Below are 13,353 nucleotides of genomic sequence, written 5' to 3' on the forward strand. Positions count from 1 at the left end.
GTAAAACAGCTAGTCCAGCTGCCTGTTTCTATCTAAAGACATCTGCCTACATCTCATGCCTTACATAATCTTATGATATGTTCTTTCGTTGAATTATTTGTTGTTTTAAGAGTTGTTTGTGGATTTGATGACAATATTATTTCTGTGAATGTTGGTACGTAAAATGGCTACTTAGCTAATTCACAGATTCCTTTACAGTTTAAATTATCTTTATAAGACAGTAAATAGTATGAGTGAGAACACATTTAAACTCAAAAGGTTACTTTGTTGATAGATTTAAGCAATACATAAGCAGTTCATATGTAAGCATGAGGGAGTTAAAAAGTTAAAGAAGGAGTAATTTGATTTCTGATAAAAGTATCGTACAGTGTATTACCAAGATTATATACTGTATAAGAAGTACATTTTATAAGCATGTTTCTTTTTTGTAAGTTCTCAGTTTCACCTTTTACTAGTCAATTAACCTGTGGACAAACTGATCACTGTCTTCAGAGTTTTGATGAACGAAAGGTGTTTATCTTCCTGCCGAGTTATATGTCACGCCCAGAGACTCATGTTTTTAGTTTTCATGTTTAGGTTATGTTTTTGTGTTCAGTTCATGTCCAGGTTTTGAGTTTTAGGTTTTGCCATTAGTTCATTCCCCTCACCTGTTCATTCCCCACCAGCTGCACCCACTCACTTAATCACTCACTCCCTATTTAGTTTCCTGCCTCCCCTTTCAGTTTTGCCGGATCTTTGTTGATGTTCCTGTTACTGTTGTTGCGGTTAGTTCTCATGCCACGTTTCAACGACTAAGTTAAGTATTTATTCCATGCCATGTCAAGTAATTTTGTTTTGTTTTGTTTTTCCAAGTATTAAGTCAAGTATTTTGAATCCGGCTCTGCCGTGCTTTTTGTTTTTACTTTGTTTTTGTGAATAAACCTGTTACCTTTTTTTGAAAGTCCGCATCCGTGTCCTCCCCTTCTACACCACACCTTGACAGAAAGATCCGGCCAGAAATGGACGCGGCGGACTACACTGCCTTCTGGGAGCTGGCTGGGGACTTCTGGTGCCTAGCGGGATCGAGCTGCACCTCCTGGGAGAAACTGAACTCTTCCAATGAGCTCATTGACTTTTTTTTACAGAAGCAGGTCCTCCTGCACATGTCAGGAGTGACGCACATCTGGGAAGAGGTGAGGTGTGTACAGCGCGCTGCCATGCTGGATATCTTTGGCCTGGAGCCACAGAAGGTAGCCGCGCTGTACACACCCTCCCTCACCACTCCAGCATCCCAGTCCCCGGCCCCAGCGGTTCCTGAGCTGGCCCCGGCCCCAGCGGTTCCAGAGCTGGCCCCGGCCCCAGCGGTTCCAGAGCTGGCCCCGGCCCCAGCGGTTCCAGAGCTGGCCCCGGCCCCAGCGGTTCCAGAGCTGGCCCCGGCCCCAGCGGTTCCAGAGCTGGCCCCGGCCCCAGCGGTTCCAGAGCTGGCCCCGGCCCCAGCGGTTCCAGAGCTGGCCCCGGCCCCAGCGGTTCCAGAGCTGGCCCCGGCCCCAGCGGTTCCAGAGCTGGCCCCGGCCCCAGCGGTTCCAGAGCTGGCCCCGGCCCCAGCGGTTCTCGAGGCTTTAGAGCCTGACCACGACCAAGAGGCCACAGGGCCTGACCAAGAGGCTTTAGAGCCTGACCACGAGGCTTTAGAGCCTGACCACGAGGCTTTAGAGCCTGACCACGAGGCCACAGGGCCTGACCACGAGGCCACAGGGCCTGACCACGAGGCCACAGGGCCTGACCACGAGGCCACAGGGCCTGACCACGAGGCCACAGGGCCTGACCATGACCAAGAGGCCACAGGGCCTGACCACGAGGCCGCAGGGCCTGACCACGAGGCCGCAGGGCCTGACCACGAGGCTGCAGGGCCTGACCACGAGGCTGCAGGGCCTGACCACGAGGCTTTAGAGCCTGACCACGACCAAGAGGCCACAGGGCCTGACCACGAGGCTTTAGAGCCTGACCACGAGGCCGCAGGGCCTGACCACGAGGCCGCAGGGCCTGACCACGAGGCCGCAGGGCCTGACCAAGAGGCCGCAGGGCCTGACCACGACCAAGAGGCCTCCGGGCCTGACCATAAGGCGGCAGAGCCCGACATGGACTCACTAGTTCAAGCCCCTCCCTCCCACCCCCAGACTTTGGGGATGTCTGGGATCCATCCCTTAAAGGGGGGGCTCCCCCCCCGTCGGAGGTCCGTCCGACCGTGGGACGGTCCCCACCCCCTGCTGCCACGCCACGGGATGTCTGGCCGCCCGCCAGACCACCGCCTCCTGCTGCCACGCCACGGGATGTCTGGCCGCCCGCCAGACCGCCGCCTCCTGCTGCCACGCCACGGGATGTCTGGCCGCCCGCCAGACCACCGCCTCCTGCTGCCACGCCACGGGATGTCTGGCCGCCCGCCAGACCACCGCTTCCTGCTGCCACGTCATCGGGGGTCCGGGCGTCCGCCGGATCACCGCCTGTTGCCACGTCATCGGGGGTCCGGGCGTCCGCCGGATCATCGCCTGTTGCCACGTCATCGGGGGTCTGGGCGTCCGCCGGACCACCGCCGTCTCCTGCCGCCACGCCGACGGAAGTCTGGGCGTCCGCCAGACCACCGCCGTCTCCTGCGCCATCTGCGGTCTGGGCGTCCGCCAGACCACCACCGCCTGTTCCTGCTGTGCCATCTGCGGTCTGGGCGTCCGCCAGACCACCGCCTGTTCCGGCTACGCCGTCTGCGGTCTGGGCGTCCGCCAGACCACCGCCTGTTCCGGCTACGCCGTCTGCGGTCTGGGCGTCCGCCAGACCACCGCCTGTTCCGGCTACGCCGTCTGCGGTCTGGGCGTCCGCCAGACCACCGCCTGTTCCGGCTACGCCGTCTGCGGTCTGGGCGTCCGCCAGACCACCGCCTGTTCCGGCTACGCCGTCTGCGGTCTGGGCGTCCGCCAGACCACCGCCTGTTCCGGCTACGCCGTCTGCGGTCTGGGCGTCTGCCAGACCACTGCCTCCTGCTGCCCGAAGCCGGTACCACGCCCGTTTCTGGTTCCCCGACCGGCTTCGAGCCCCTCCCTCCCACCCTTGGACTTTTGTGGGATGTCTGGGATCCACCCCTTGAGGGGGGGGCTCTGTCACGCCCAGAGACTCATGTTTTTAGTTTTCATGTTTAGGTTATGTTTTTGTGTTCAGTTCATGTCCAGGTTTTGAGTTTTAGGTTTTGCCATTAGTTCATTCCCCTCACCTGTTCATTCCCCACCAGCTGCACCCACTCACTTAATCACTCACTCCCTATTTAGTTTCCTGCCTCCCCTTTCAGTTTTGCCGGATCTTTGTTGATGTTCCTGTTACTGTTGTTGCGGTTAGTTCTCATGCCACGTTTCAACGACTAAGTTAAGTATTTATTCCATGCCATGTCAAGTAATTTTGTTTTGTTTTTCCAAGTATTAAGTCAAGTATTTTGAATCCGGCTCTGCCGTGCTTTTTGTTTTTACTTTGTTTTTGTGAATAAACCTGTTACCTTTTTTTGAAAGTCCGCATCCGTGTCCTCCCCTTCTACACCACACCTTGACATTATATTCGGAACATATAACGAGGGCGGCACAGATACCGTGGCATTCTTCCACTGGTCCAATGTCAACTTCTTGTGGTCTTTGCACGGTTTTATATCCATTGTTCAAATTTGTTGGGGGCAAGGAAACAGTTAGTAGTATGAAACTTTTTTTTAATGGGTTACTTTATAATGTTTCAAACTATCCATCCATTTTCTATACCCGCTTAATCCGTCGGTCGGGTCACGGGGGGGCTGGAGCCTGTACCAGCGGTCATGTTTTCAACTAATTCTCAAAATTCAAATTAAATTTTTACTTTATAATTCTTACAATATTTTACAGGTATAGTTCTTTAGTTCATAAATAAACTGTTAATAGAAATCAATTTAGGCTCTACAATATTTATAGTTGCAGGAATAAGTTCTAAAAGTTATACTGCCAGTCAACTCCATGGCAGTAAAATTCTCACCAAAAAACTTTAACCTTGACACATCTTGAGTCACTCAAGATGTGTGCCAGTAGAGTTTGGTTAGAGACATTATCTATTGACTACAGGTGCCACAGGTTGAAATGCTCCAATAACAGTTAATAACTCGACAGCACACGGTCAATCTGAGAACAGCACAGTATCTAACACACTGAAGACTTAACCAAATTAGGTACTTACAGAAGATGCCTCTTCTCCAACCAAGGCAGTCAAGACCAATAGGGGTGCTCTGAGAGAAGCAATGGCTCTTGAGGGGCATCCCCCGGAAGGCCTCTATGGGCTCCAAAGTGGCTTCAGTATCTGTCTGTGGAAATGGAGAATTATTTCATACTACTGACATAATAACTATTGGGCATCATCTTCCTAAAGAACTATATATGACAGAAAACAGAAAATCAACTACTGAACATGACTGAATAATTTTCAAAGAAAACAATGCAGTATGAATGGAAATGTGTAAAGTACTGAGAAATAGATCAGATAGGGAGTTCATGAAGGAAGCAGAAAGTGAAAGGACTGAGATGCCCAGGCGTTATATCCAAGAAAAATGGTTAGAAGCCATTAAAGTAAACAATTTGTCCAGGAAGAACAGAAATTAAGAAGTGAGATAGAGGTGGAAAAAAAGTAGGATGACAAAGACTCTCAAGGTTTTGATCTTTGGTCTGGCAGCTCACAGCACTGTGGCCACATCTTACTTTGTCCATCGTCTCAGATAACAGTGCGTTGAGTTGGCCCATGCTGCCTCTTGTGCCTCTAGCCAGTTTGCATTTATATTTCTTTTGCTCCTCAATCCAGAGGTCATCTATAAACTTTTGTCTTTGTTGCTGGCAAATTCCATCGTGGTTCACATCCAACGAGTCGCAAAGTCTCCCACAACGAAACACAGAAGCCTTCTTCTCGTTCTTCACCTCCATCTGCTTTCTTACTCTGGAGTGGCTGGTAGATCTTCCATTGTTTTGTGTCACCTTTTGAGTGTACAGTTAACTGATTAGTTAATGTCACAGTCACATTTTCTAAATGAATCCCTCCCTTTAACCCTAAGAAAACAACCCAATACTTTTATTCTACCTTTTATTATGAATATATAAATATGCTTGAGGAAATTACAGACATGTGCAACATGATAAGAAAAATAAATAGATAATAAAAAAAAATGTTTAGGTTAATGTATGCTTGCAATGTTTTGTTTTGATTGAAACAGAGTCACATGGCACTTGAGTTGACCAATCAGCCAAGGCTGGAGAAGGTGGTCGTGGTGCTGATCTAACTGCCAGGTACAAGTTTTCTATAGATTTAAAACCAAAAACTATAAATGACTGCAATGAAAGACATGTTCATATCAATTCTTTTCTTTATAAAACAGCATGCCTCCCAAACTTTGAGAAATTGTACTCTCATACACAAGTCTGACTACTGCAATTTTGCATGTCTTTCAGTCTTGCATTTCTAGGTTGTTTTAAATCTGTGTTCATTGGACTGTTTGTGGTTGTTTTGTCTCTTTTGAAAGCCAGTAAATTTCTCTAAAATTAATGTATCTATTAAGTCTCTTTAACTAAATATCACACATTTAGGCTATTTTATGCGATCTCCTTGTGATAAGTAACTCAATAACTAATATTATATTTCTTCATTTCCATAAACTGAGCCTCACTTGAAACTATCTGCAGCCCCTCTGTGAAGGCCCACCTCCCACTTTGAAAACCTATACTTTATCATAAATCAAGTTTATCAGCAACTTTTTCTAAGTGTGATGGCAAAAACATGAAAAGAAGAAGCTAATGCAGCTCCTCAAAGTGTGAAGTTAAGAAGAGGGCGGGAGTGCCAACTCTCAAGCATTGAGCATGACACTGCAATTCCGCCTTTTTCACATAAATTTTCTCATAATATAAGAAAATAACCGAAGACTTGTTCTAATTACATGATGAATCTACAGTTTGCAATCTTCAATGATGATGTTTTCTATGTGAGTGTCAAACTTGGGGAAAATACTTGAAGCAGCTTGTTTATGGAAGACTTAAGTTACATGTGGGAGGAGGCCAGAGGGGGGTGCTGGTGTTGAAGTTATTCTGACCTGGCTGTTTATGACCATTGTTGAAACCGGCAGAGAAATAGGTAGGTCAAAGAGTAAGACTCTTGAATAAGGGCCATGTGATCGTTTCAAAACATTGTGCATACATATACATACATATATCTCTCAAAATGTGCCTTTTGCAAAACAAACTAATTTTTTCTTACCTCCAATTCATTGATGGAGCCAGTGTCATAGAGACTGATGTGTGACTGACTGTCTATTCTGCCTTTTGCTGCATCCAGAGGACTAAAAGCAAAAGCCCCCAGAGGGCTAGCAGAGGGTTTTAGGGTCTTTGGTCTTTCAGGGGGATTTGTCAATCCCTCCACACTGATTGACTGGCCCCGAAGGATAGAAGAGAGAGAACTGGCTCTTGTTGAGTAAGGATAGTGAAAAATTCTGCGCTGAGCTGGTGGCCTAGGGCTGTTAGGTTTAGGGCTCATTGGCCTAAGAGGGGGCCCAGCCAGTCCCTCACTGGCCAGTGTGTCAGATCTGGAAAAAGATGGCGAATTCAGATTACTACTTCTGGCTGATAAGAAGGGGCTCGTAGGTGAAATGGGGCTTGTGTAATTAGGCTGTTGGACTGTGGCGTCATCTAAAACTGGAGGTTGGCAGTACAGACATAGCATGGTAGGTAGACTATTAGGTGGACATTTTCTCCTCGGCCCTTCAGATTTACATCCTTTGGGGTTTTCATTTCCACTCCTTTGCGGAACTCCCCTCTTGGAAATAGGATCAGTGTGGCGAAGCGTTCTGAGAAAGGATGGTGATCCTGGGCTGGTGAGTCCGTCCTGGAGTGGTGAGGAGTTTAAGTCTCCATGGTAATGCTCAGAAGCAGTTTTGCTACTTTCCCCCTCTGGTGCTGAAATAGTTCTTTTCAGATGACCAGGCTGCATGTTTTTTTTAAGCTTTCTCCAGGATTGATTAACGTTACCAGAATCAATATCAATGTTCATGGTGGCCTGTTCATTATTCTCCTTATCCAGTAAAAAAGACTCAAACAGGCTAGAGAGGGACTTGTGTGCTTGTGCAAAGCGCATAGAGATGTTTAAACTGTCATTGCTCTTGCTCCTTTTGTAGCTCTGCCCATTAAGTGACTGGATTTGCCTCAAGTGGTTGTCTGAGCTTGGTCCCCCCTTATCCTCACAACTATTTCCTTGGTTCACAAATTGATGGACATAGCAAGTGATGGGAGAAGGAGAGATGGAGCTATTGTCTTCTTTTTTTATCTCATAATGCACTGGGGATACTGCCTGGTGGCCTGACTGGTAAAGGATATCATCTCTGACAAAAACCTCATCATCTGAAGGGTCCCACTGTGACCCTTGTTCAGACAGGAAGCCTTCGCTCCCTCCATCTGATGAAGTCAGAACTCCTTCATTTTTTGCAGGTTTTGAGACCTTCATCCTTCTAAAAGAAGGCATTTTAGAAAACATAGAAAACTTTGAGACTTTTTCTCCAGTCTGGGTGCCTTTTGATCTGTCTCTTTTGGCTATTTTTTCATAATTGATATTACTTGCTGAAATAGCAAACGGTGGATCCCTCATCTCATTGCTGTTAGCTGTGGTGTAGGACAATGCATCATTGGCAACAGTCATAGGTGTACAGTGCTTTTCACTACCAATGCAAAGGACAGGAAGTACTGAGTTCATCTCGGATTCCAACTCAGTTGTGATTAAAGATTTCAATTCCTGCACAGTGTGCTGGTGTGGAGGCTTTGGCCTGGAGATGCCTCCCGAAATGTTGACAATATTCCTAAGTAAAATCCCCTCCTCAGAAGGATTTATGGGTGTTTTTTCTTCCTTTTTCTTCATTATTAACTCAATCTCCAATGTCTTACTAGGCAATACTTCTTCCATTGAACAATCAGCCTCCAGTATTGGCAACAAACTATTACCAGCAACCAGTTTGAGGCTGTTATTAGGGTATGAATGCCATGCAAGCTTCACTTCTTCTTGTGAAACTGTGTTTTTTTTGTGCTTAATCGTACAGTCTTCTGATGATCCTAACAAGTCTATTTGACTAGGTAAGCTATGGTCCCCCATCTGGTTAAGATCTTGCCTCTCCTCTTTAAATTCACTGTCCAATTCTGAACTTGACACTGTAACCTTATTGTCTTTATTTTTTTCTGAGTTACAGCAGTCCCAACTTCCTATAACAATACCAGCCTCTATATACTTCTGTTCCGTCAGTTTCTGTAGGTTGTCTACATGAGCTATGCTTTTGTGACCGTGGTTATCAAGATCTTTATCTATTATGGGTACCAAGTCTTCACTGTCCCAACGGGGTCTGTCATCAACAGAAGGCAAGACAACCTCTGAATCTTCCTGGGGCTTGACTACATCCTCAAAAAAGTTGAGGCTCACACCTTTTGATGGTTCAACCAGGGAAAAAAATATGTTCTCATTAATTTTGCAGTTGCTCTGGACCTCCCTTGAGGAACAATCAACACCCTTCTCTATCCACACCCCTTTTACATTGGTCTTGGGATTATTGTTGGAGTCCGACAGTAAGAGAGAGGATTTGAGGCTACAGGGGGGTTCAGGTATCTCAACTTTCAGCTCAGCCTGTTTCCAATGACTAGTAACTGAGCTGACATGGCTTTTTATGTTTGTTTGTTGAACTACATTCTTGTCTTGGATTGACTCAGTAGAAACATCAAGTGTTGACATCTTTTCTCCCTTGTTAGGCAGAGGCTGAGCAAAATAAGCATTAGGATCATTGGTAATTTCTTTGAAAACTCTCAGCCTACTGCTCTCCAAACGTTCAGCTGAGCCAAGTTTTGACTTCCAAAGATAGTCTTTACTTACTGTTTCCACAGCTTGTTCCTGGGCAAGATGAACATGATCGTTCCCCCTCTTCCGTTCCTCTTTAGGCCATAGAAGGGAACAGGGTGATCTTACACATGCCTTGCCTTCTATGAGATTGTCTTTTAATAGAGGGGAGGAATTCTCTGCTCCTCTTTTGTCAGAAAAAAATGACAGAGTATCCAGGAGAGGGTGATGAAGGTGACATTCCTCATGCCCCTTTCCAGGGTCAGAACAGAACTGAGTTGATTCAGGGCCTGGTTGTGTCCTCTCTGAAAGCTTTTCCACAGAAAGGACCTGCCTATGAGGGGCTTTTTCTACTCTGTCGCCCACCTGAACCAAGCAATTAGGGCTTACATTTTGGGTTCGATCTGGAATGAGGCAGAATTGTGACCTTGTACTCTGAGGATTATTTGGACCTGATTGCCACTGAGTGAGCTCCCTCCTGTCTAAGTCTCCTGACAGAACAGATAAGGCTAGTTTTGGAGCAGCAGTCAAGTCAGTAACACCGGTATCCAATGGAAAATAGATTGTTGTTTTTTTGGAAAATGAGATGGAAGTAGAGATTTCATTCAATGCCCGAGGTGATTTAGTTTCTTCTGCTGTAGTATACCTCTCCTGGAAACAAACATCCTGCACACATGCCTTGTCCTCAGAATTTGTTACCTGAGGGAGGATCTCTGATAATCCTCTGTTAAGGCTTTCTTCATGCTGGGCTTGTGAGCAATAACAATCCACCTCCTTTGCCACCACACTGACTTGCGGTTTAGGTGTGACTATGGACAACAAATTTGTGTTCTGTGATACACATTTTGACTTTGTGCCAAGTACTTCAGAGATGTTTGCACTTAGTATGGCAGTTTTTGTGATTGACTCGCAGTCTGTGTGTTCTATCTTAGTGTCACATTTTACTGCATCAGTGGCATTTGTAACAGCTAGATGTGAGTTACATTTTCTCTCAACTTTGTGATGTGTTCTATAACATGTCCTTAAATTCTTATTTTGGTCCTTTTTGTCCTTGCTGTGGACCTTCACATCTCGTATTTCCCTGTCCTCATTGACTAAGTCCTCAAAATGTTTTCCATGTTCCGTGAAACTGTTGCATCTTTTTAAAACCGCATTTCTCTTTTCAGAATGAGTGCTGAGTAGTTCAAGAGTTTGTGTACCATTATCCAGAACGTTATAGATTTCAAATTTTTCTTCATGTTCTTTCTTTCTACTTTTGATATCTGTATTTCTAGTGAGTGGCCATGTGTTGTGTTTACGTGTGCTTTGCTGTTGCTGTGTTTCCACAATTTTGTCCTCTATATATATAATGCAAGATTCTGAGAATGTAGATTCATTGAGTTGAATGGGATTGCTTTCTTCAGGTTGCACCTTCACTTCTTGAGTGTCTGGTAGAGTATTTACCTTTGCATCAAAGGTGTCTGTGTTGTGTTGGCTTTTATAAAAATTGAAAGGCTTGGTGCTGCTCTTGAACTTAATTTCTCTCAACGCTGTTGGTACATTAGACTGCTCTTGCTGAAAGTCAATTTTTAGGTTTCGTGTATGGGGTTGGATTTCAGCTGGGCACAGATCCCTGGTGCTAAGCTTCAAGGAAACACTAGGGTCCATGTGGATCTCTGGACTTTTTCTTCTGCTCGAACTGCATTGGCTAGCACAAGTCTCTGTTGCTTCTCTGTGGCCATCCTTAGCTGGCACAGACTCCCTCCTCCGAGCTTGAGTGTGTCCAGAGCAAAAGCTGCCCTCTGTTGCTTTCCAACCAAAGTAGGCGTCCTCCAATCCCAACAGAGCATCCGAAGAGTCTTCTCCGTCTGGACTCACATCTGATAAGGTGTTGCTGTGCCTTGAGCAAGAGTCAAAATACTCATTAGATGTGTCACGCCCCTCTATGCTTCTCTCACACAACTCCAGGGAGTTTGCAGCAAAATCCCTCGCCTCTGTGCTTAATCCTTCAGAGAGGCTGGAGGAATCTTCAAGGGCTTCCTGGTGCTGTGGAGAAGGAGAAGATAGAAATCAGGAACAATATAGGAAGTTTAGCACAATACTATTTTAACAATGCGATCAAGAATCTTAAGGCTTATCCTCAAATGAGCACTGGTAAACTAGATAAGCAAAAGTCCATTTGAATGTCCTATGTACAGTAAAGATTCAAACTCCCACCCACTGAGTTCATCTCAAGCATTGTAATTTCACTGCATTCAAATTTTTATCCATAACAGAAAAAAAATTTGTCACATGACAATGTTCAAGCCTCCATGTCCCTCTTCATTTTCTGAATTTCATTGCCATTATACTTATACAGTGGGCATGTGTCAGAGGTGTGCAGGGTGCTTTTACACATGGTGCATGCTTAGCAGCTTGAGAACATCACCAAAATGCACAATTTAAATAACATCAAGGATACCAAATATTTTACAGCATACGTCTTACATCAACTCCAGCTTCAAAGGATATCAGAGCCCAGTGGTTAACCTTTTTATGAGGGTAATTTTCCAGTAAGAGTGAGCAAAAGACTGTGTGCGTAACAACCATTTTTGATTTGACTGTTTTACTAAATTAGACCAGTTTAATGCTGGACTCATCATGAAATTGTAATTCAAAGAGGAATCAGTTCAATCTGTCTGTGGCCAAACTTCAGACAAGATGAAATAATTTGGCTGGGTCTTTTTTTATGAAATATGTATGTCTTTTTTTTTCTTCGGAGTCTGGCTCTGGTTCAAACTGATATGACTGCATGGTCAGTCAGTGGGTCTACATGATGAGATTAATTTGATTATAGATATAGTTGGGTTATGCTCCTTATTTGAGCAAGTGTAATTATCCTTGGATATATGATGGTGAATGAATCGAATCATAGGCACAAAAGCATGTCATACCCCGAGACGATAGGTGGTGCTGTACCCATTTCAACTATTGCTAATAGAGCCACTTCCAGTTAGCCTCTTCACCACCAACCACAACAACAGACTCAGGCATTTGATAAAGATGGCAAACGAAGGGCAAGATGAAGCTACGTCCCTATACATTTCGTTTGTGATGAGCATGCTTATTGCACAAACGCAATGCACAACGGCGCATTCTCCATCGCGTTGTTTGTTTCTTTCCGATGGCGGCAACAACAACAGTAATATCGTCTCCTTTGACTTCCGGTTCACGACCCTGGGAAAAAATCTCGAGCATGCGCAGAACGCAAAGTCCAATTCACCACGTCTACAAGCACGTTTAGTGTGACTTTCAACAAAGTTATCTCGGGGTCTTAATCTGACCGCGAGTAACCCGATCCAATCCAATTTCTTGTCAGATTAAGATGTATACATGAATTTAATAACTCATTAATTAATTAATAACCTAATCCGATTTTTACAGTGCCATGTAACCCCACTGTGTGACGAGACAGTTGATGAGACAGTCTTATGGTATTTCACCCCATCATCACTTAGCAGCTGCCATAGTATGGAGAAGTCACTGGTCTAAAGAGAGCCACACCCACAGGAAGAGGGGGGCAGAATGAAAGATGGTGCAAGAGGCTGCTTACTTTTGCACTCCCCCACCCAAAAGCAACCTGGTCTGAGGGAGTCCTGTTTTAATAAGAGTAAAAAAGAAAGCTGTTGTGTTTAAAAGCCAAGTGATATTTTGACCAAAGCATATCTCATTTTAATAGGACATTGGGACATTGGGACATTGTGCTAACTTGTTAAAATAGGGCATAATATGTTTCTTTTAATGTTAAAATATAAATATATATATATATTTATTCTAAATGGATACACGGTGGCCCTACTGTCTGCAATGCTTTAATTTACATTTTGTTTCTTTAGTACCCACCTCCCATAGGGGCCCATTATGCTGTCCCTGATCAGCTGATTGGTATGGGAAAAAAATGGCAGAGTGCAAAGCGGCCCTCTTTCGTTTTAGTCAGAAATTATGCAAATGTGTATCATGCTTATGTGGACAAGTGAGTGTAAGAAAAGCCACAACTACAAACAATAAACCTTCAACAATTTAGGAGCAATGTATAAAACCTGCACTGCAAAGATGAAGTACTTTGGTAACGCAACTAATTTGAGAAACCATGTTAGCCATTTCAATCCCAACCTAATCTCTGCAACGTTAAAGATCACCCCAGCAAGACTAATGAGCAAAGTATTTAGGAGATGCTATAAATATTGCAATCAAACTCTGTGAGAGGATCACCAAATCTGTGACAAATTTATGGCTAAAATCTGCAGACTTGTTCATAATTAGAAAATCTTCTCCAGGTTCTAAATACTTTGTAGCTGTCTTATATGCTCCCATCACAAAGTCACTTTCCAGAATTCATTATATTTGCACTTTGCAATATTTTCTACATCTCTACACACACACACACACAAACACGCAACATGAAAGTCTTTACCGATTGACAACAGAGGCAAAAAAACAACAGATTCCTTGGAGTCTAAA

General features: G+C 44.9%; 1 protein-coding gene across 1 annotated transcript in view; it reads right to left on the reverse strand.

Moving 5' to 3' along the window:
- The window catches only part of arhgef4 (Rho guanine nucleotide exchange factor (GEF) 4), an 80,789-nt gene extending 69,907 nt beyond the window's left edge, over positions 1 to 10,882 (reverse strand). Inside the window, exons 1-3 of the mRNA XM_075452889.1 lie at positions 6,268 to 10,882; positions 4,728 to 4,997; positions 4,213 to 4,336 (exon numbers count right to left, since the gene is read on the reverse strand). Coding sequence (XP_075309004.1) covers positions 4,213 to 4,336; positions 4,728 to 4,997; positions 6,268 to 10,521 — 4,648 coding nt within the window. The 5' untranslated portion in view covers positions 10,522 to 10,882. The remainder of the gene's footprint in view (positions 1 to 4,212; positions 4,337 to 4,727; positions 4,998 to 6,267) is intronic.
- Between the last annotated feature and the right edge of the window lie 2,471 nt (positions 10,883 to 13,353).

The sequence above is a fragment of the Odontesthes bonariensis genome, chromosome 20 (genome assembly GCF_027942865.1).
Source record: "Odontesthes bonariensis isolate fOdoBon6 chromosome 20, fOdoBon6.hap1, whole genome shotgun sequence".
Lineage (NCBI taxonomy): Eukaryota > Metazoa > Chordata > Actinopteri > Atheriniformes > Atherinopsidae > Odontesthes > Odontesthes bonariensis.